The sequence below is a fragment of the Oryza brachyantha genome, chromosome 7 (genome assembly GCF_000231095.2).
Source record: "Oryza brachyantha chromosome 7, ObraRS2, whole genome shotgun sequence".
Taxonomy (NCBI): domain Eukaryota; kingdom Viridiplantae; phylum Streptophyta; class Magnoliopsida; order Poales; family Poaceae; genus Oryza; species Oryza brachyantha.
The window spans coordinates 2,530,402-2,553,346 of record NC_023169.2 but is presented as its reverse complement, the minus strand read 5'-3'; the positions used below and the strand labels follow the sequence as shown (position 1 = coordinate 2,553,346).

Genomic DNA, 22,945 nt, shown 5'->3' with positions numbered 1-22,945 from the left:
TTGTAGTAGTATAATATATATTTAGGCCGTGTCCTCGTGCCGATTCAGTATTCGGCATGAAAAACGTAGTAAGAGATTAACAAATTGTTAATTAACTATTAGTTACAAAAGAATTATTAATATAATTTTTTAAACAACTTTTCTATACAATGTTTTTTAAAAAAATACACTGTGTTTAGCAGTTTGTGAAACGTGCGTGCGGAAAACGATGAAATTTGGCTTAGCAAACCGAACGAAAGAACACAGCCTTAGTGAGTGATGGAGGCAGACACACTACGAAAACAGCATGAGATATTGCGGTGACCCACTAAAAAAATAAAAAAATTAAGGATAATTTATCATATTTGAGAAGGCACAGGATCCCATTTTCTATCGTAAAACTTAGGGTCGTAGAAAGTTTAGTTCGCCTAACTTCGAGTACTTTCTCAAGTATCATAAAATTTTTCAAACATTTAATGGTTAGGAGAACAATATTTAGTTAAATATTTAAAACTATAATCATTGATAATTTCTCAAATCTTAGTTTAAAAATATTGTGCATTATTTTGTTTTGAAATGTACAATCATAATATCATGACCTTACTAGTTTTTATGAATTGATTGTAATGCAAACCCTATGGTCAAAGGGAGTATAATGGTGGCATTTGAACTTTAAGAGTATCTTGGCAAGAGTTAGTTCAAGAGCAAAAAAAATGTATTGCCAATCTTTTCACTTTTACTTATGTTTATAAGAAAAAAAAATCTAAATTTTAAACTTAAAATTTAAATATGAGAACTTAAATTTGAAGTTGATTTGGAGTTTCTTCATCGTAGTTTATTTTTCAGCCTTTACTTTTATATCGCTAGGAACACATATATAAAAAATTTTGCCCATAAATAAATTAGTTTATGATCGTGAATAGATCATTTCGTTTATTCTTAACATAAGTGAAAACATGATTACGACCTTCAGAATTCATGAAGAGCACATATCTAGTTTATGTACAGTCAAGGAAATTTAAATAAAATTGATAGCTTCACATTTTTCTCTCAGGAAGAATAATGTCCTGGGCTCAAATAAATCGCCAGCGCCGAAATTCTGAAAATTAATTTGCAATGGAGAGAGAGAGATAGAGAGAGAGAGAGAGAGAGATGGTAGGCCCAGTTGCAAATGTCTCGTAAGGACATGGGCCTATTGCTTAGAATTGTTGGACTGAACCAAACTCTGGTGTGTCACTTGGTTTTTCTTTAGCTTCATATTTTTCTTAGGAAAAAGTCCACTTTAACTCCCTTAATTGGACGCCGAATCTAATTCGTACCCCTTAACAAACTCCTTGAACTAATGAAACCGGTGCAACTTGACTTTCTCGGCGGTTTTAGAGGACGATTTTGCTGATGTGGCATTGATGTGGCAGTGTTGACCTAGTCTTTGTCCCACATGGCTCTGACGTGGCATTAGATTTGAAAAAAAAATCAGTGGGACCCATCTGTCATTCACGCAAAAAATATATTGTGGGGCCACACGTCATCCTTCTCCTTCCCTTCTTCCTCCTCCCTCTCTCTATTTTCTCTCCTCCTCCGGACGCATGTGGGGATCCGCGGCGGTGGCAGGCGGACGACAAGTCTAATAAAATACCGCCACACTTTCTAACCTGATACCTAACAGAACCGTGGTAAAGTATGGCCGGCAAACAAACACCCCCGTAAGCACCCGATATACAGAGACAATATCCGTGAAATGTACACATAACCCATTAGCCATACGTGTGCCGCACATCGAAAACGTAATCCACGCATGCGTCTCCAAGGGCTAGACGACGAACTTATAGTTGCAGTCAGCATCGGTACGTCGTGCATGGCCGGCATGCACTGCACGTCTTACATCAGACGGTCACGATCCATCCGTCCGTGTCATCCAGCCCGTCGATCGGTTAATGTGGACGTTGCAATCACGTCATGCTCGTTGCATGCATGCATGGATGCATGTTATATATATATATATATATATATATATATATATATATATATATATATATATATATATATATATATATATATATATATATATATATATATATATATATATATATATATATACATTTATTATGCAATTGGATCGATCGATATATGCACATACACACATCTTTTTCACCGGAAATTTAAGAGAATTTGAATTGAAAGAGACCGGCCCGGATTTGAAAAGGAGCAAGGGTGAGGGTTCAAAGTTGTTAATTCGTGGATGGATTGGATGCTGACACCACCTAACAGTAGTAGAATTTTGATTGGACGAAAATAAATACAGGTTTGATATGGAGCATATAAAAAAATTCGATCTTGACTTAGTGACCACCATATGAAAAAGTTGGAAGAAAGTGTGTAGGAACAAGGAAAAATATATATTCAGCCTCTTCCTTTTTTTTTCCTATTTATGCTTACTAAAATTTAAATTTACAACTTTAAATTTGGAGTTAAATTTGATTTTTTTTATCGTAGTTTATTTATTGCTAAGAATATGTATATAAAAGTTTAATTCATAAATTATTTTTATTTTACAAATATACCGACCGTTTGCTCTTTTTTTTTCTAAAAAAGTCAAAAAGATCACCCACATCAATTGTATTTCCATGGGATGACAAAGTGTGTGCCCACTATCTAAGAGAAATTATTAAAGTATGGTGAGGTTGTTAGGATGCCTGGTTCTGCATTTATCTTCTCTCTCAGGGTGGTTTGTGAAAAAAGGATGTCTTACACATCACCATGAGATGTCTAACAAGGCCTGATTCTGTATGTCTTTTCTGTCAGGGTGGTTTTCCAAAAAAAATGATGGCTTACATCACCATGAGGTGTGGCTGAACATGAAGGTTGAAGCACACAAAATTAGAGGAACTTGGATACTGCTCCTTCAATATGGATTGTGTACTTTAATTTTATCCTAAAATTAACAGAAATAATACAGGGTGCACCCGAATAGTTGTGCGCGCACACCTAACCATAAGTGTAGGTTTGAGTTAAGCAATAAAAAATAAGTAAAAAGAATCTATGAAAATAATGTTAAATGTGTACGAAAGCCAACACTAGAAAATAGACTATGATAAATAAACACAAAAATCATTTAGAAATTTAAACTGTAGTTGCAACTGATGATCCAACAAAATAAAGGTCTTGAGAGAGTTAAGCTTTTGTGCCATGTTGGCCTTGTTTTTATTTTTATACCTTCCATCCTAAAAGAAAGAGTACAGTTTTAGCTAAAGAATTTATCTGGCGGAGAATATATTTTTAGACTAAAACCGCCAGACCTTTTTAGTATATTTTTTCTTGTTGTTTTATCTACCGAACTAATCGATGTGGCTCTGCCGCCACTGGCTAATTAATTAACTCAATTAAAATATACTTATATAGGAAACTTAATACAATTTGGCAAACATATTTAAGGTCTCTTTGGTTTGGATGATTTTTAAACGAAAATCAAAGAAATTGAACTGTTTCCTATAAAAATTCTGTAAAATTTCTGCGTTCCGAAGAGGCCCTTTCAATTTTACAGTCATCAAACTTTAAAATGCATGGTCGACAACATTGATTCCAGAACATTGGGTTGAAAAACGGGAACAACAGTATTTCGGTGTCGGAGAAAACAAACATGCTGTGACGTATCACCAAACTGTGAGCAGATGATCAAACAAATTACTACTAAACTCAATAAAATGGCAATTAAATTGGCTAACACGCTTCACCCGCTCAGAAAATGGTATGTATAAATGAGTACATGACGCCTCACCCAGCACCTGAACCAGCCTAATACTAATCTCTATTTTTTTCTATTATTTATTTTCATTTTGCAGAAGAATCTCCAATGATTAGCTGTGCCACAACCCAAATATATCTGCAAAAATGCATGGTGCAACCAACCAATTAATTAACAAGAAGCTGTTAGCTAGTTGTATATGGTTAGTTAGTAGTTACTTGTTAGTTATCATAACAGCATTGCTTGGCCACAAAGATATAAAGGCGGTGTTAGATAGTTGTATATGCATGGTTGTTATACATTGAGTTCGACACAAGAAATTAACGTTCATACATTTCTGTGAAGAAGGGACATGGAAAATTTGAGCAATAATGCAACTTCTCCCTCAGCTTCACAACTTTTACAAGTCACTATTTCAATATTGTGTTTTGTCTCTAAATGTTGTTTAAATTTATCATTTTCTAGATAAGGGTTTAGAATTAGCATATATTTAGTTTACCTTTTTCTAGAGTATATTTATACCCAGCCTTTATATTTGGTTCGACATATGCAGCCATTCTTTTTAAAATTTATGAACTTAGCCCCTCAAATAACCCTATCTAGAATGTATGCTTCTCACTTAGCCTCTCAAATAACACAATCTAAAATTCATGCTCCTGTGGAGATTTGAACCACTGGGCTACTTAGTTAATTTACCTAGGGCTCTCGTGGAATAAATGGTAGAATTTCGAAGGATCTCTCTCCAAATCTCCGAATTATTTTTCTATAAAGCATATTTAAACAACACAACTGCGTAATTTCGGTGTTTTGACAATCCTAGGATCAATTTGGCAGGCCACCCTACCTACTTCCCTGTTGCTTTCATGTTCTTAAGTTTTTCAAATTCTGTATTTTTAGAAGAATGAACTTCACATGTTACAAATTAAACTATAGTGCAGTTGTGCAGCACCAGTGGATAGATACCAGCCTATGGGCTAATTAATGGTGGCCACTGATGACTGTCAAATAGTCATCTTAATTAGAATGATACACAGTGCATGTCTGGAGCAATTGAATTATTATGCTCTTGTGCACAACACTACATATATATATATAGTGATGTGAAAAAGATGTTTTTGTTGGCTCTTTAATTTGGTGAAGGATATGATGAGTGCATTTGTCACGGCATTAAGTCATAAAGGACTGAAGATAATATAATAAAATCCATCTCTTGACACTTGCTGTGACTGCCACGTCACAAGTCAGAAAAATAATGTGATGGTTCTGATCCTAGATAGGGAAGCTTGGGTCTAACTAACCTATGAGAGTGTTAGCTTAAATCCAAGAATTAATTAATTTTTCAGAACAGAAATCATTCGCAGCAAGAACATTGTGAAAACTAGCTAGCCCAAGCTACTTAATTAGCTGGATTTGTGTGAATCCAGTGATGTAAAAGGCCTACTTTGCATAATACAACAACAACAAGAAGATTATTGTGGAATGAAATATATATGATATTACTATTCTACCGGCCAACCAGTGTGACACATTGATATATAATTGAGACGCACCAAGAGGCATCACAATTTTTTTTTAAAAAAAAACTTTAACAGTTTCCCTAGCTTTTTTTACATAATTGTTTTTTATTTCAACGATTTTTCATGTGACTTTGACCATTAACCGGGCTTGCTAAAAATTAACACATACCAGACCAAAAATGACCTCTTTAACATGTAGGTTGACCTTGTCTGAGCTCTAAAATTCTCTCTTAAGTTAATTTCCTTCGTAACACATGTATTTTATAGAATTTTCACACGAATTAGTTAGTTTAACTCTCGAAAATCCTTCCATCCCAAATGATGCCTTAACCTTCCTGGATTAACCCCTTGATCTTCTCATCATTATCCTCTCAATTTTCTACCATTAGAAGAAGTGAAAAGAAGAAAAAAAAAACATGGAAAATGGACGGCTTACCAGCAGGCTGACGGCCAGCCAGCCAGATGATTATGAAATTTATGATGATGATGATGATGAGTTGATGATCATGTGCCATGTCGTTACCGTGCCCTGCCGGCAGGCATCAGCAGGCACACACGTCGTGTCGATGATCACCGGTCACAATCCTGATCCATCGACATATTCCTATCTACTCGTGCTCCATCCGTTTTTTTATGATATAGAGTTAAATTAGTTAAAGAAACAACTTAAATACCCGTTATTAAATAAAAAAGAGGGTGTAAAATGAGAGTTAGTGAGGGGTTAAATAAATAGAGATTTAAATATGATGTAATCGATGAGATAACAAGTACTCCATATATCTAAAGGGTGATTGTTTGGTTTTTAATTGAAAAAAGTCAAACAATATATTTACGAACGAAGAATAATTTATGTATAAAACTTTTATAGATGTAGTCTTATCGTTATAAAAGTTAAGGCTGGAAAAGAAACTTTGGTGGAAAAATTATTGTAAAATCAACTCTAAATTTAAGGTAAAAAATTAAATTTTGTCTTATAAGCATAAACAGAAATAAAAAATATAGATGCTACTCTCGATAAGAAAAATTTAAATTACAGAAATACACTTATTATAATCAGAAAGAGATGATATCTATCTACCCATCCTTCTCGATCCATTGATGCATAGATATCATACGCATTAATATTCATCGTATTCATTGTCCATTATTATCTTGTTCTTGTGACGCGATCTGACGGTGCATTGCAATTACATTGTTCATTTTGCATGCTGAGATTTAATCAGCTAACTAACAAAATAACTAATTAGCTCATGATCATCATCGATGTTGGCCGACACAAACAGACAGACAGAGAGAGATCAGATCAAATCGTGACCGAGAGAAACTGAATTAGAGCATCCCAACGGGCTCGGGTATCTGTCTTCTGTCCTGAAAATAAAGAATAAAGACTATAAATGAACGACCATCCTACCATCTATTTCTTAAGGTCATCCATATTAAGAGAGAAACTTCATATTTAAATGATCTATCTCTATTCTCTGAAGAGATCTGAAGAGATACAGAGTATGTCGTACTTAGATGATCTGGTGGTGGAGTTAAAAAGATATGAAGAATAAAAATGTTTTAAATGATCATCCAAACAAAAATATAGATGATCAAATTTAGATGAACTAGATACTGTTAGATGTGCCAGCAAATTGCATGGTCAACAACAGTTGCCTAATCGATCATCAGACGGTCACATCGTGAGCCTGACGGATCAGTCGTCGGCTGCATGCATGCCCCCAAATTGTGTGTGTGCCATGGATCGATGCATCTCATGTCGCCTGTTTGCTGCTTTGCCTGTGGTTTCTACTACTTCCAGCTAGTAGAATGCATGCACAGATTGATTGGTAGTATTATGAGATGATCAGGTTGGGCTAGCCAGCTACCTTATCTGTCCTGAATATCTGCATGCCATGCCAGCAATATATAATGGTGAATTTATTTGCACCATGGTTTTCTTGGGCTTTGTTTTGGTTGTGTAGAAAGTGCCCTATTAGAGAAAAATTAATTGTATAATTAACTAGAAACTATAGGTTATATGAACTAGTGGTTGCAGTAACCTAATAGCACCCAAGGTTTTAGCCTCCTGGATTAAAATCTCTATAGAAGCATGAATTTCAGATTGGTCATTTCAGAGACTAAATTCCCAAATTAAAAAAATAACTGCATATATTCGATTGGATATAGTGGCCGGGTAAAAATACCCTTTTCTAAAAAAAAAAGAAACTATAGGCTATATCCCTATCATCTAAAGATAGCACTGCAGTTAATTAGCTATTATAACTATTTTTTTTTCTTACTTCTGCATTAATTGTCTCTCTCGAAACAAGTACAGAGTTGCATGAGAGCCAGCACTACCTTTTCTTCTTCAAATATGCAAAGAAGTGGTTATTTGCATATACGCATTCTTCTGTCTGTACTTGCTCTTGGATGACGATAATGCGGTCGTTATTTGCAAATGTGCATTCTTAGCTAATGGAGAAGCCAACTGAAGCCCAACGTTCTCAAATACTCCAACTGTATTTTAACAGATCGCGTCTTTGATTTTTAATATATTTAATCATTTGTAATATGTGAAAAATATAAGGTATATTTAAAATACATTTAGTATTTATAAATCCAATAAAAAAATGATAATTGCGTAAGTTTTTTAATAAGAGAAGCAGGCAAACATACACTAAAAAATCAACGGCATTATCTATGGAAATTTGGTGATTTAAAAATTGTTGGTAGTAGTCAAAACTCGATCGACCAGGTATTCTTTAAAAAAAAAACAAACACCATGAAGGGATCAACTACCTCCCATGGGCAGGAAATCTCTGACGCATACATTTCACCAACTACACCCCATTTTAATCTTAACCATGCAGCAGGCTGATCGCAGCATCTGACAGCCACCATTAACATGATGCTAATGCACCAATGCTTAGCCATAATAGCAGATATATATACACCCAAATTAAAGAAGAAAGCTGAAATGCAATGAGCTCACTCCATCCTCTAGCTCTGCTGATCATTTTTTAAGTTTTCTTTTTTCAGCTGCTGGTCAAGCAAGAACGGCGGCTTAATTACTCGCAGCTGACCTGACCTGATCGATCGAGTGTGGTTGACAGCTAGCAGATGAGATGAGATGTGTGCAGGTGTTGACGTGATCAAATTAGCCAACGCGGTTTCAGAGCTCGATCGTTTGTTTTTGGTTGGTCATCAAACTGTCTTTCAGAATTCAGAAACCATTTGGTAGCTTCTTTCTTCTTCCTCCAGACAGCTGCATGCATGGATGCATGCTCTCACATGAAACGTGTGCAGCTTTCACAAAATGGCTTTGCTGCTGTTGTAGATAATTCATCGGTTTTTGCATGCATATTTTTCGAGCGGGTAAATAGTATTTTTTTGTTAAACAGTATATTTTTTATAAAAAGTTTTTATGAAGAATTTTGTCGTCTCATCTTTGCAAGTAAATGTTTAATTTTATACCAGTTAATTTTATCATTTATATTATTAACTATAAAAAAATAGACAATATTTTATCTTTCATCCTTAGTCTAGAAAATAAAACATACACCATACATCTTGTTGCAAGTCAAGTGAACAGAGTTTTAATGGCTCTTCCTAAAGGGTAGTTAATGTGCAGTAGGTCAGGTTTTTTTCCCCATAAATATGAGGAGTGAATTGTGCCGGATATCCTCAACTTTTGCTTTTGTCCCACCGTATAGTCCGCTTATATTGTAGGTTCGAGTTTGTGCGTGCAAAATTATCTGCAGAATTTGCATACGAAAATATGCAGATATTTTTGGCATCCTCGATTCATGTACAGCATCCGTAGATTATGTAGACAGATTTTACATATTTTTATATACAAATTTTGTAGACAAATTTTACATCGACAAATTTGGTAGAAATTATGTAAACACTTACTCTGTTCGTTTACATAATACTTATCGTTTTGTACAACGATATAGTTTCCAAAAAACAATTTTGACTACTATTTTTACCGCAATACATATAAAAAGTATCAACTAACATATGATTTTATTAAAGTACCTTTTAAGATTAATCTATATAAAGTGAATATTTTAAAAAATAGTTTTAGTTAAAGTTCTAAAAGTTTGACTTTAATATCATCCGAAACGACTAGTATAATATTATATAACCGTAGGTACTGGTTATTTTACGGTCATCGCAAAATAATTTGGTAGAGATGGATGAAATCCGGAGCCAGAACCCTAGCAACATAAAAACAGGAAGATTCTATGACTAATTGTCGGTCACTGTAATTACACTGAAGAATTTAGAGTGGAAATTTTCTAGTTTAGTTCCTAAATTTTTTTCCAAAAACATCACATCAAATTTTTGATCATTTAAATAGAGCATTAAACATAGATGAAACGAAAAACTAATTGCACAGTTATGTGAGAAATCTCGAGACGAATCTTTTGAGCCTAATTAGTTCATGATTAGCCATAAGTGTTACAGTAACCAACATGTGCTAATGATGCCTTAATTAGGCTCAAAAAATTCGTCTCACCGTTTCCAACCGAGCTGTGAAATTCATTTTTTCATTCGTACCAAAAACTTCTTCCGACATCCGATCAGACGTGAAATATAACCATTTCCGTAAAAGATTTTGCCATCTACTCGTGGTCTCGGAAAGAAAGCGTAGGAGTAGATATATAGAAGCTGTCGACGTTTGATGCATTGGCGATTGAACAGCACAGGCACCAAAAGCAGGCCCTAAAAGAATCTCAAACAGTGCTCACGAAAGCCACTGCCGTCGCCTTTACACTGTTCAAACTACCCTCAAGAAGCGTCCATGAAAGCACCACAGTTTCAGACTCATAGCTTCAATTCAGAGAGGGAAAGTTCACAGCTTTAATTCTTAGAGAGAGAATTATCCCTCTTTTTTAACATATCATGTCCACACAATCTATACGTATATGCTATATGCACCAACTAACAAATGTTACCGCGACAGCCATGTAGGCCAGTAGTGGATACAGTTACCTTTAAATCTTCTTATAAGCGAATTTCAGATTAGGTTATTTAAAAGACTAAGGCCACGTTCTGTAGGGAGCACAAGTTAACTAAGCCTCTCTCGTTTTTTACGCACACACTTCTCGAACTGTTAAACGGTGTATTTTTTGCAAAAAAATCTATAGAAAAGTTGTTTTAAAAATCATATCAATCTATTTTATATTTTTTTAATAATTAATAATTAATTAATCATGTACTAATCTATTACTATGTTTTTCGTGCCAGGGATAAGTTAACTTATCCTCTATCCGCCGAACACGGCCTAAGTTCAAGCTACGTTTATCCGGTTGGATATATAGACCAGATAAAATCTATAAAAGTATTTATATACATCCAATAGTATCACACTTATTATAAAGTTCATAGCTTAATTCAGGAAGAGAAAGCTAAGAGCTTTAGAGAAAGAATTTTTTTGGTTGGTTGCTGCAAAGAGCTAAACCTGCAGAGAACCGCGTTGTTGGTCAGCAGACAAAGGAAAGAATTTGGGGCCAAAAGGAAGATGCCAACAGAGTGATGAGCAGAGAATGAACAACTATTTCTCTTCATCTTTTTGGTTTTCTGGCAAGCACAAACACTTAATCATCTTTAATCTCTTCATCTTTCTTGTTCCTTTCTTTTGTTGGCTTTTTAAGGTTAGTTAAATGGAAAGAGACCTAAGTGGCATGATGATGATTATTCAAGGAGCAGTTCATTGCTTGGTGGATTGTTAAAGGAGTGGAGCTCATAATCATTTGGTTGGGTTGAAAAAAAAATTAAAAGGAGGAGATACCATTTGGATTTTGGTTGATGATTAGTGCTAAGCCAGCTGCATGCATTAGGGAACCTAATTATAGGCAGGAATTGTTATCTTCTCTTTAGAGAATATGATAAAGTTGCTCTTGTTGGACAACTGGTTATAAGTGGGTTATATCTGACTTCAAGTATAGGATTTGTTTCTCTCAAAAAAAAAAGTATAGGATTTGTTCCATTCATGTTTATGCTCCTTTTAAAGGCATTTCATATTTGATAATGTTTGACAAACGGGTTCCACCATTTATGAGGATGAGTGTTACCCAACTTTAAGTTTGTTTATAACGTCTTAAGATTTTGAATTTTTAGATTGTCTTGTTTTTATAATAGCTATTAGAGTGTACAAATGAATATATTAACTATTATATAGAAAATTGATGGTTTCTCTCGAAATAAAACTTTTATATAGAAAATTTTTACATGAATTTAGGAAGAATGCCAGCAAAGGATCCAAAATCTACAGAGGAAAAGAGCATGGTCTAATTGGTTTTGTCGTGGAGTGATGAGACATTAAACATTAAATTTAGATTTGAGGAATAGCATGGGCTTAAATACAAACATAATGAGGCAATTAGAGAATTTTTCAAGTGAATTGAATGCTTTGCTTGCACCAGATATCCCTCCAATGTCTAATCAAGTAATCATATGCATATGGTCAATTATCACAACCAATCACACAAGCCCCCCTCATCCTTCCAACTAGCTAACTAACCTCTCAATTAAACCTAAAATATAGGCTAAAATAGTAAAAGAAACCACCAAATAGAAACCAATAATAAAATGAATGAAAGTGAAACTTAATCACAAAACACCAAATTATTTTGAAACATAAAACCTTCCCACTTTTGTTATTAATCAAACTTTGATTTTTTTTCTTCTGTTAGACACGCGCAATGCATGTGGGGCTTGAAGAAAAGAAGCGTGTATGAGATTTTTGACTTACGTGCATACCTTTAGATTATCATCTAATGATAGAATTTTTAAACGTTTGATCAATAGGCGGACCCAAATTTTCCTCCCCAAAATACAAACAAAACAGAAAACCCCGATGGCTTAGTCAACCTTGCAAAAAACCAAAACAAAACAAAACAAAAAATATAATAAATAAATAAAATAGTAGAATATTCGTCGACGCGTTTACACGAACCCAATGCGTGTCCAAAGCGTTTCGCGGTTTGGTCTATATATAAACCAATTTCGGACACAAACTTATAATCACAAAAACACGAAGGCGACAACGTGCAAGCTAGGCGGCGACATGACGACGACGACGACCTCGCCGGCGGCGCTGGCGGCGCTCCTGGCGGCGGTGATGGTGGCGACGGCGGCGGCGTGCCCGCCGGCGGCGAAGCAGACGGCGGAGAACAACCCGCGGCTGCAGAGGGCGTACGTGGCGCTGCAGGCGCTGAAGCACCGCATCACCGACGACCCCAAGAACCTCACCGGCGGGTGGTGCGGCCCCGACGTGTGCGGCTACTTCGGCGTGTACTGCGCGGCGGCGCCGGACGAGCCGTGCGCGGTGACGGTGGCCGGGCTGGACCTGAACCACGGCGACCTCGCCGGCGAGTTCCCCGAGGAGCTCGGGCTGCTCTCCGACCTCGCCGTGCTCCACCTCAACTCGAACCGCTTCTGCGGCACGCTGCCGGAGTCTCTCCCGAAGCTGTCGCTCCTCCACGAGCTCGACGTCAGCAACAACCGCCTCTCCGGCGGCTTCCCGCAGCACATCCTCTGCCTCCCCAACGTCAAGTACGTCGACATCCGCTTCAACAACTTCTGCGGCGCCGTGCCGCCGGCCATCTTCGACAAGAAGATCGACGCGCTCTTCCTCAACGACAACCACTTCGACTTCGAGCTCCCGGACAACTTCGGCAACTCGCCGGCGTCGGTCATCGTGCTCGCCAACGTCAACCTCAGGGGCTGCATCCCCTCCAGCATCGGCCGGATGGGCGCCACGCTCAACGAGCTCATCGTGCTCAACTCCGGCGTGCGCTCCTGCATCCCGCCGGAGGTCGGCCACCTCGGCGGCCTCACCGTGCTCGACCTCAGCTTCAACCAGCTGCAGGGCGCGCTGCCGGAGTCCATGGCGTGGATGCGGTCGCTGGAGCAGCTCGACGTCGCGCACAACGAGCTCGCCGGCCACATCCCCGACGCCATCTGCGCGCTGCCGCACCTCAAGAACTTCACCTACTCCTACAACTACTTCTGCGGCGAGCCGGAGCGCTGCCTGGGGCTCCGCCGCGTCGACGACCGCCAGAACTGCATCGCCGGCCGCCCCGACCAGCGGCCGGCCGACCAGTGCCTCGCCTTCCTCCACCGCCCGCCGGTGCACTGCGACGCCCACGGCTGCTTCGCGCCGCCGGGCCACTACTGATGACGTCACCATCTCCGGCGACACCTCAAATTCGTTTGGTGAATTATTCCTAAAAAAACACAAATATCAATCAATCAACCAATCAACCAATCATCGTATATATATACACTGTAATTTTTTTTCTTCTTCTCTTTGGATTTTTTTTACTTTGCTTTTTCTTTTCTTTTCTTTTTTTACAGAGAGGTTGGTAATTAATAATGGAATTTGTAGGAAGAAGAGTACATGATACATTACAGTATATTTGTGACCTACTGATCATTGTTTGTTTTTTTTTGCTCTATGTTTCTGTACATGTATACTGGTAGTATATAGGAAGGAGATTAGATTAGATTAGATTAGATTAGATTAGATTAGATTAGATTATTAATTAATTTCTGGTAATGTTAGTTGGATTGGATAAAGTTAGTGGGTAAAGTAAATATGAGTCATTACTAGTGTTTGTTAGTTGCTAACTTCCTTGGCTTGAAAGTGATTTTTGGCATAATAATAGATGAAGCCACCGCCAGTCCACCACCACCAAATCAACAAAATATTTATATATAAAATATTTTTTTAAAAAAAATATATTCTGGAGTGAAAAAGAAAACAAGAGTCCATAAGCTTGCTCAACCCAATCATGCAAAAGTGTAAGGTACAAAGTGAAGGTAGGAAGAAATGGGTTGGTATTAATAAGCAGCAGGAATCCAGTTCAGGGACAGTACCAAAATGGTGAACAGGGGAGAAGAATCAATGCAATGCTCATCTGACAAGGATGGGGTCAAAGTGGAATTGCATGGCATTTAATTAAACCAAACCAAAACCCTAATTCAATTAGACTGACTGAATCAGCAGCTGATGATGGGTTCCAGCTGCAAAAGCGGCAGGCAGCTAGCTTAGCTTTAAGCCCCTTCATGCACACCACATACACATCATCCTAGCCTGGCTCCAGCTTCACACACACAATTAAACAGGCCTGCACTGAATCAGCACTGTGCATATCTAATGTTCAATTCTTCAGGAATTGAGATCAGGTGTTGTTAGATTATCAGTTGCAGCTAAAATATGGATTATGAAATTTCATTTTAGAGTTACTTATGAGGGAGTTTTTTCATCGTGGTATATTTTATCAGCATTAGTTTTTAACCCGCTAATAACATCGATTGAAAAAAATTCTTTTTTAATTTATTTTTCTACTAATTATCAGTCGTAGCTCAAACGATCATGGCAGAGTCTCCATACACACACGTACAAACATCACTAGCCTACCCAAGAAGAGTGCAGTGACATACAAAAAAACTGCAACATTCCAAGTTGCATATGCTTGTGTAGTGTGTGCCCAGATGAACACGGCAGCTGGAGTAGAGGGAAGAAGAAGAAGAACACAGGAGCAGTTGCCATCTGAATCTGAAAACGCGGGACGTTTTGGTCAGACAGACTGGCAGGAATCAACAGGCCAAGCAACTGGACAAACGTGAAGGCAATGGTTTTCTTTCTTTTCTTCTGCAGAGAGAGAAAAAAAGACAAATAAAATGTGGCCATGAGTTGCCAGCCGTTTGCCATTAGTAATACTACTACACTATGCCTGAGACCACTTGCCTTAAAACAATTGCCTCCTGGTAGTTAGCATCCTGTTTAAGCTTAGCATTTGTGTAGAGAGAGAGAGAGAGAATTGGTTATAGTTATGTCCAATAATGCTAGGCAGACAGCTTAGCAGGTAGGCCTAATGCAGTGTCCCAATGGAAGCAAGAAGGTAGGAGAGAAGGAAGGAAGAAACAAAGGTGTGCTTCCCCACCAAGTGACAAGAGCCCATCAGCAACCCACAATTAAGCTTCGCAGAAGAGAAAAAAAATCAATCCTTCACAGCATTGCATTAGCATTACTGATACAATTATGGTTACAAATATACAGGCATGTACTACTGTCCACTGATGCAGCTGCTGGTGCAGTGCAGCTCTTTTTCAAGCACCATCTGACAGTTGGTGACCTTACCATGTCTGAATTCTAGTAGCTCCATCCATTCTGGTTTCATGATAATTGAGCAGCTTTGTCAGTAGTAACAGACTATTTTTTTTGTCAACTACCCTGTTCAAATTGAGTTGTACTAGTATAATTTTATAGGGTAACTATTCGATGTATTTTACTTGTAGTATTATCCTACCAGTAGAAAAAGAATATTTTTATACTTTATTAATTACACATTATTTTATAATTTGGTTTTTTTACAATAAAGATCACAATAAAAAGAACGATATTACCCCTTTTAAATTTCTACTGCATCTAATATTGTTGGTAGTATAATTTAATCACAGTCTCCCGATAAAAATAGATCAACGGTATAAATTAAATTATACTATGCACCAAAGTCAACCCCAATTTTATATGGTCCATGCAGCAGTAAACCAACGTTTGCTTTGGGCAGTTGTAATACTGGGTCAGAAAGGAGGTAGAGCCTGACATCTCAACACCCATTCCAAACTATTCTAAGACATAACTGACAGTACCATCCCTTGCCTTTACATGAATGGGAAGATTAGGACTGCACATGCATGCAAGGAAAGAGATGTAGGAACAACCCCATGCACTGTTCAAGGATGAACAAGATCATAAATGAGATGTCTGATTTAAGTGTGCATTTTTTCGTTCAGGGAATAGGGAGGGTGACTAAACAGAGTTCCTGAAAGAACATGGGATGGGATTGAACATTGAAGTTGAACCTCCACAGAGGTCGATTTATACAGTATTGATAGAATTCAATAAAGACAACATTATCATCACAACATACTATCTTACATACAGATTATTGGCACTACATATGATACAAATACAGACTACAAGACCTTAATATCTAACTTAAAAAACTAATCTCTTCTTGTACCTCAATGGCATGCTTCAGGTGTGAGGCATTTCTCGGACTACAAGTCGTACTCCGGTCTCTCATAATCAGCAGCCAGCTTTTTAGGATGGACCTGATTCCATGGACAAGCATATGAGTAAGATGCTGCCAAAAACAAACCCCATCTAATGTAGCACATACGAAACAAGCCTTACCTAAAGCAAGAGGTGATGCAGTACTGAATGCCCTATCGGAGCTGTTCATTGCTGAACCACTGCTTGTGTCTCCAATAAGTGATGGAAATGAGGGGATGGATTTCAGTATCAGTTTACGACCACCTTTCCGGCTTGGGGAAACACTGAGTGCATTATGAGGTGGTGAGACTCTTTTTCCATTTGGTGAAGACGTCTTGACGCAGTTACCAGGAGAAGCATCATCTTTTAGTATATCTGGCATTTCCTCATTCAGACCACTATCAGCTGCCTTGGAAATTTTCCGTGAGTGAGCAGCTTGAGCTGATTTTGAAGACGGGCGGGATGAGATCGCAGAGCGCGCTTTCGTAGGTCTTGGTGGCTTTGCACTCGAGAAGTTTGGTGGTTTGAACAATGAACTGAAATGGGTTATAGAGCTATTAGAACTCAGGCATGCAGACAGACAAATATTGACGCAGTTTAAGATGGGGAAAATGTTATCAGCAAACCTGGAAACATCGAAAGGTGGAGTTATTGGGACAAGTTCAAGGATTGGATGATCTTCACTCTGTACATTTGCCTTTTGTAGATCATTTTCCTTTTCCTTTCCACAATTTTCTGCTTCTTCACCTCCTTGCTTCATTTCTTCAGCCTCAGTTGATACAGCAGCTGCCAAGAGGATATTAGATTCGGAGGCAACAACTCAAAACATGAGGCACTTGTTGATAACAAACATGAGGTACTCTATATCAGAGTGACACCCCGTGATGAAAACAAATAAAGCAACATAGATCCAGAGGCTAAAGAAGTTGGAACATTTTGAAATTTGTAATGCAGAACGTTTTGTTTTCCCCCAACAAACCCATGCAGCTACCAGCCTGACACCAATGGCGACACCATCGGCGCCCACCACAATAGCAACGACAGCTGCCTATACATATGTGGGTCATGTCACTGATCCCAGATCGAGCACCACTGAGCCCTCAATCCTTGGGCAAGTGAAGACCATGTCCACTCTTTTACAGGAAAAGAATTTCGATGGACTTCGCTGCAGTGCCCGCTTCAATGTGGTCATATTGCGGCTGCAGATGAGGATTCAATAACCAAATCTAGATGGGCCAATGATGTCCAAGACTGGATTCATCACCACATTCGTCTGCACCTCTTTTTGAGCCTCCTCTAGGTTTTTTTTTTTGCCATCGTCCTCTAGGTTATTTTATTACACCACATGTGTACCTATTATCTTTCAGAAAGCTTGGTCCACAGGGTTTGGTTGCAGCGGTGTGTCAGAGATTAGAGCGGGAGTGTTTTGCCTAAGTCTAGTTTGAGGATTGGTGCTCCCTAGTTTTACTGCCTTCTCTCACTTGTAATAAACTCTTTAGTGGACATGTGTGTTTGGTTATGTGCATCTTAGTTATGCAGAAAACAGAAGTATTCTCAATATGGTAATATCACCTCGATGTAACCGTCTGAGTTCAATAAAAACTTCCTTTATCTAAAGGCAAAATTTGCTACAGGGCATCAAAAAAACACGTAATTAGCAGTGGACACCATAAGATCACGAATTTGCTGCAGGACACCACAAAAATACGGTAACTAGCTTATAGACACTCCGGCCATATTTTATTAATTTCAGAGTCAAAAATTTTAAAAATGACGAGATTGTCCTCGATGGACAACTCGTTATGCCGACTGAGCCCGTTCGAACCAGACCCAGTCAGTCTCGGCGTCACACCACACCCAAACCCTAGTCTACAGGGCGACTAAGCAGGCGGCGACCCAGCTGCGGCGAGGGCGGCGGCGACCCAACCACCAAGGGCAATCTCGCCATTTTTAAATGTTTTTACTCCAAAATTTATAAAATAATGGCCAGAGTACCTACCAGCTATTACCTCATTTTTGTGGTGCCCTGTAGCAAATTCATGATATTACAGTGTCCACCGGCTAATTACGCGTTTTTTCGATGCTCTGTAGCAAATTTTGCCTTATCTAGAAAAACAACCCCATGCAGATATAGCACAACTGTAGTGGTACATTACTACCTCCGTCCTATAATAACCTTATTTTTCGTTTTTCCGTGTCTAACGTTTGACCATTCGTCTTATTTAAAAAAATTTTGTGATTAATATTTTTATTATTACTAGATGATAAAATATGAATAGTACTTTATATGTGACTATTGTTTTTAGGTTTTTGTATAAATTTTTCAAATAAAACGAATGGTCAAACGTTAGACACGGAAAAACGAAAAATGTGGTTATTATGGGACGGAGGTAGTAGGTATCTTAGGATTTGTTTTCCTTCTAGAACTATGCTATTCATAACGGCATGCTTCAATTTCAGATGGTAATTCATCATTCATTCAAGCAACTAACAATAATGAGAAAGGCAGCCTACTAACAATAATAGCACATTATGACTATGCATATGTATAAATATGCCAGACAAAAAGTAACATATTATTTTGTATCTGGAAAAAATGGTGTTCAATCTAAAAAATTAGCAGGAACAGCTTGGATATGAAAAAAAATGTGAAATGTTGGATACTCACCATCTCTTTTGCCAAATGTGTTTTTGCAACCCTCACATCTGCAGTTGCTGGAGCATCCAACGCCTCCCTTTTATTAAATCAAGCATTTTAGCACAAGTAACAAATAACAGGCCAAGTTTTAGATAACTGTCTTGAAAATCTTTAGTACCTGGTAGCATTCACAGTATTTCTTAAGACAGCTTGACTTCTTGCAATTGCATCCTCTCTTATGTCGAGCTGAAGCTGGAGTGTTGTTAGGATCTTCCTGCAACTTATTGAAGTAAGTTAGGATCACATAATTGGTAATCAGGGTTAGAATTTAGTAGTACAGATTATCCTGCAAAAAACACCTACCCCAGTTTCCTGACCAGCATCAGACGTGCGGATCACTTTTGGAGCAAATGCCAGTGGATTCCTGAATTCTATCTGCTTGCGAGTGGAAAGAACAATCTCCTCATGTATGGGCTTGTTAAGACACCCTTGACACGAGCAAGGTTCAGAACAGTACACACCAGCAGCAAAACACTCACAGTAACTGCACATGACAACACAAAGGTTTATTAGGGGAATTATTCAATTCAGCCTATGCACATAAAAACATAGAGCAAAACTAATGACTTAGAATTCTATGCCCAAGCATTTCAAAAGGAAAATCTCTTCATGTAATTAGGATCACAAAATCTTAGCAGTGAATCAGAACTTACAGCTTCAAGCACTTTGATTTCTTACAGCTGCAGCGCTTACATGCCTCACCATCATCTCCATTATCAGCCTTACGTCTGCACATCGAAAATGATATCAGTTATCAAAATATAATGAAGCGTGGTACCACCTGTCACCCTCCAAAAGGAAATCAAATCGATATAACAGACCTCTTCTTTTGAGGGCTGTTGCTTTGACTTGAATTGTGATCGTTTCCAAGAAAAGCTCCAGCTGAACAATCATCATCCATCTGAAGTTCTAGCAGTTCGCAACCTGGGTGGGCGAAATTCTCTCCAGCAGACAGCAACTTCCCATGCGCTTCCTGCTGAGTTGCAGATGATGGAACCAAAGAAGATGCCAGGGGATCCTGACAGACCATTTTATCCTTTGGTGTTAAAGCAAGAGCATTCAGATGCAGACCTATACCACGCAAAACACGTGGAGATGGGGTTTTCCCTGGATTTGGGTGATTTTCCACAGGGCTTTTGCCTTTGCAGGTTGAGGCTGACAGATCCATAACTGATTCTTTCTGCATAATGCTATTTGAATACCCAGTTGCCTCAAAAATGAGGCAGCGTCTTCGCATGCCACGTTGCTGTTGGGTCTCAACCTAACCATGTTAACAGGAAAAAAGAATTAGTGCATTCTAACCATTAGCAGATCAAAATGCAGAAACTCATGGAGGAAAGACAATTCTATGGGAATGTGGGCAAAATTTACCTTGTATCCTGTTGGAATACTTCCATTTGCTTCATAAAGGTTATCCTGGATTTCTTCACTTGAGATGTTCTTTTCACCATCCGGAATTAGTTGCGCATTTTCTGGTTGATCATCTTCCATTAACAACTCACGGTAGTACGTCTGTGTAGACGAACTAGGATGAGTTCTGTCTGAGATGTCTCCATCTCCTGTAAGCTTTGATAGCAGAAATCCACATGATTCTGCATTACTTACTGCTAGCTGAACTCCTTTGTGATCCTCGTCATAGGCTATAAGTTCACCTGAAGTAGCAGAAATCAAGTCATCCCACTCACATCCCAGGATTTCATCATTGAGTTTTTCCGGCTGGCATCCATCCAGGAGCTGGACTTCAGTAGAAAACAAGCATTTCCTTTTCTCCGAAGTATTGTTTTTAGCTGCTTGGAATGGTTGTAATTTTCGACATTTGCCCTGTTTAAGATCTGATCTGACACCATGGCAAGGTGTCGTGTTGTGATCTGGACTGCCAGCATCGAATTGACCAGGTTGAGGCAAACCATTCGAGCCTTCAGGAGGAACTACTGTACCTTCACTTACTGAAGAGGTAATTCTGTGGGTTGCTTGAGTGAGAGTACTAGCGCAGGCAAACAACCTAACAGCATTTGACGATTTCGATGGCTTGTTTTTATCGCCTTCTGCGGCACAAACCTCACTTTCAGAAAATTCAGCAAAGGAGCTCCTGATAAGACAATAAGGAGTAGCAGTGTTAGAATTAACCACCATGCTAGGCATGACTGAAAGTCTGAAAGTGAAAGGTAAATTAAGTCCCAGGCATACTTTGATAGCTTCGATTCCTTTTGCGCGTTGTCATGCGGAGAAGTGAAGATGGAGGAAATGGAGGTGATGTTGAGAGACTGGTATGCCTGGATGCTACTTGCTGAATATGCAGACTTGAGAGGCTCAATTGGAGACAGGCTATCGATGAAACTGAAAAGAGGGGAATCCTGCATTCAGAAAGGCAGAGAAAAATTCAGCCTTGTGAACAATGCTTGAAATGGCACCAAAATTGTGAAAATTTTATAATGCCCTAGTTTTGCTGGTTGTGCAGGACGAGTGTAGAATCCCTGAATGCAAAAATGAAGTGACACCAAATTCAATAAACAAAAAGGTTAGTACAGCTAGACTGCAGGGTTATCACTAGTAGTACTTAATTACTCCCATTTGCCAGTGAACGGAACACATTTCTGTAGATCAAAGGCAGAGGCAACACGTTGCAATTCACAACCATCTCCCCCCTCCCCTACATTTCGCAGAGCTGACGAAAAGGTCGTGATGTGATTAAACCCAAACCCCAAGTCAAACCTCCGCACAGAAATGGATCTGACACAGTGACACTGCCGGAGGAGCGATGAAATGGCGAGTGGCTGCTGCGTTCGAACTGGTGCAAATCACTAACAATCTCAATGAAATGGCCACACCGCCAAAGCACACAACTCACCCTCAAGCATCCGCATCTCAAAAATCTCCACCGGGCTACCAGATTAGCGGGTGGTAGATCTAGAACAGACCAGCCCAGCGCGTGTACTTCAGTTCCTAACAATATGATTAGGAGATCCCAAACTGCCCAGATTCCCCAACAATCGAGTAGGAGTGACAAAATGGGTTAGTAGCGCCGACAATTGAAACCGGGAAGTGGGAAAAAAGGGGCAAAATTTGTGATGTGCGCAGTGCGAATCCGCCGCCGTCGCCGCCCACATGAGGAATCAATGGAAAAAAAATCGCCGAGGAGCAAAAGCAGGAGAGCACGAGGCGATTGGATTCCGGAGAGGAATCATCCCCGGCAAGTGTACAGCAGACGGGCGAGGATTTGGCGTCGCTGTCGGGAAGGCGACGAAGAGGCCGGACCGAACCAGCGAGGGCGAGAAAACCGACGAGATCCCCGCTCCAACCCCACTCCCCCACAGAACGCGAACCAGACCACCTCACCGCAGCAGCCGAACCGCGGGCGCCGGCGACCCACCACCAAACACAGCAAGCAACAGCACACCAGATGCGAAAACGCGAGAACCGCCTCGCCGGCCGGGGCGAGCGGGGAATCGAGGGGGGGGGCGTCGAGTGAGCTCCTCACCTCCGCCCTGGCCGCCGGCGACGGCGCCAGCGCCGGCGCAGAACGGTCAGGCGTATCCATCCCCTTCCTCCTCAGGCTAGCCCTCCCTCCCACCCTCAGTCAAACCGATTGGCCTCCCGCTCCTCCTCTCGCTCTCGCCTCGCGTGGGGGGAGGGGTACCCTCGCTTTTGTACAGCACCGCTCCCGCTCCCGCTCCCGCTCGCTCGCCGGGGTCGCGGGTGAGGTGAGGGTCCGTGAGGAGGACGGAGGGGGGGGGGGGGGGGGGTGGGTGGGGCGACGAGATTTTCAAGACGCGCGAGGGCGGGAAACGCCCGCCCGCCGCTTTTTCGCTTTTTTTTTTTTCCTCCCCTTTGGGTTTTGCCTTTTCTTTTTTTTCCTCTCTCTCGCGGTTTTTGGCCTCGGCGCGAGCGCGATCCGATCCGAAAGCCGCCGCCCGCGCGACGCGTCACGTTGACAGATGGGGGCTACC

The 22,945-nt window shown here is 39.7% G+C and overlaps 2 protein-coding genes across 3 annotated transcripts; one reads left to right on the top strand and one right to left on the bottom strand.

The window, feature by feature from the left end:
• The first annotated feature begins 12,266 nt into the window (after positions 1-12,266).
• On the top strand, positions 12,267-13,672 carry LOC102703414 (leucine-rich repeat extensin-like protein 4). The gene has a single exon (XM_040526237.1). It carries the CDS (start codon positions 12,302-12,304, stop codon positions 13,412-13,414), a length of 1,113 nt encoding a protein of 370 aa, XP_040382171.1. The 5' UTR covers positions 12,267-12,301; the 3' UTR covers positions 13,415-13,672.
• A 2,408-nt stretch (positions 13,673-16,080) lies between these two features.
• LOC102703140 (protein tesmin/TSO1-like CXC 2) lies at positions 16,081-22,592 on the bottom strand. Of its 2 annotated transcripts, none has more exons than XM_040526069.1 (11): positions 22,477-22,592; positions 21,186-21,352; positions 20,370-21,087; positions 19,820-20,259; positions 19,652-19,726; positions 19,302-19,482; positions 19,117-19,218; positions 18,969-19,035; positions 16,927-17,086; positions 16,442-16,836; positions 16,081-16,359 (listed from the first exon to the last, which is right to left on the bottom strand). In XM_040526069.1, the coding sequence occupies exons 1-11, from the start codon at positions 22,534-22,536 to the stop codon at positions 16,349-16,351; spliced, it is 2,376 nt and encodes a 791-aa protein (XP_040382003.1). In that variant the 5' UTR covers positions 22,537-22,592; the 3' UTR covers positions 16,081-16,348. The 2 variants fall into 2 exon arrangements, with proteins under 2 accessions (XP_040382003.1, XP_040382004.1); XM_040526070.1 differs by having other exon boundaries at positions 19,117-19,212.
• Positions 22,593-22,945: the final 353 nt, after the last annotated feature.

Coding starts and splice junctions, on each gene's coding strand:
- LOC102703414 (XM_040526237.1), top strand. CDS start 12,302: ATGACGACGACGACGACCTCGCCGGCGGCGCTGGCGGCGCTCCTGGCG.
- LOC102703140 (XM_040526069.1), bottom strand. CDS start 22,536: ATGGATACGCCTGACCGTTCTGCGCCGGCGCTGGCGCCGTCGCCGGCG. Junction 21,088..21,185: donor AAGGAATCGAAGCTATCAAA/GTATGCCTGGGA, acceptor TTGTCTTATCAG/GAGCTCCTTTGCTGAATTTT. Junction 16,837..16,926: donor CCACCTTTCGATGTTTCCAG/GTTTGCTGATAA, acceptor AACCCATTTCAG/TTCATTGTTCAAACCACCAA.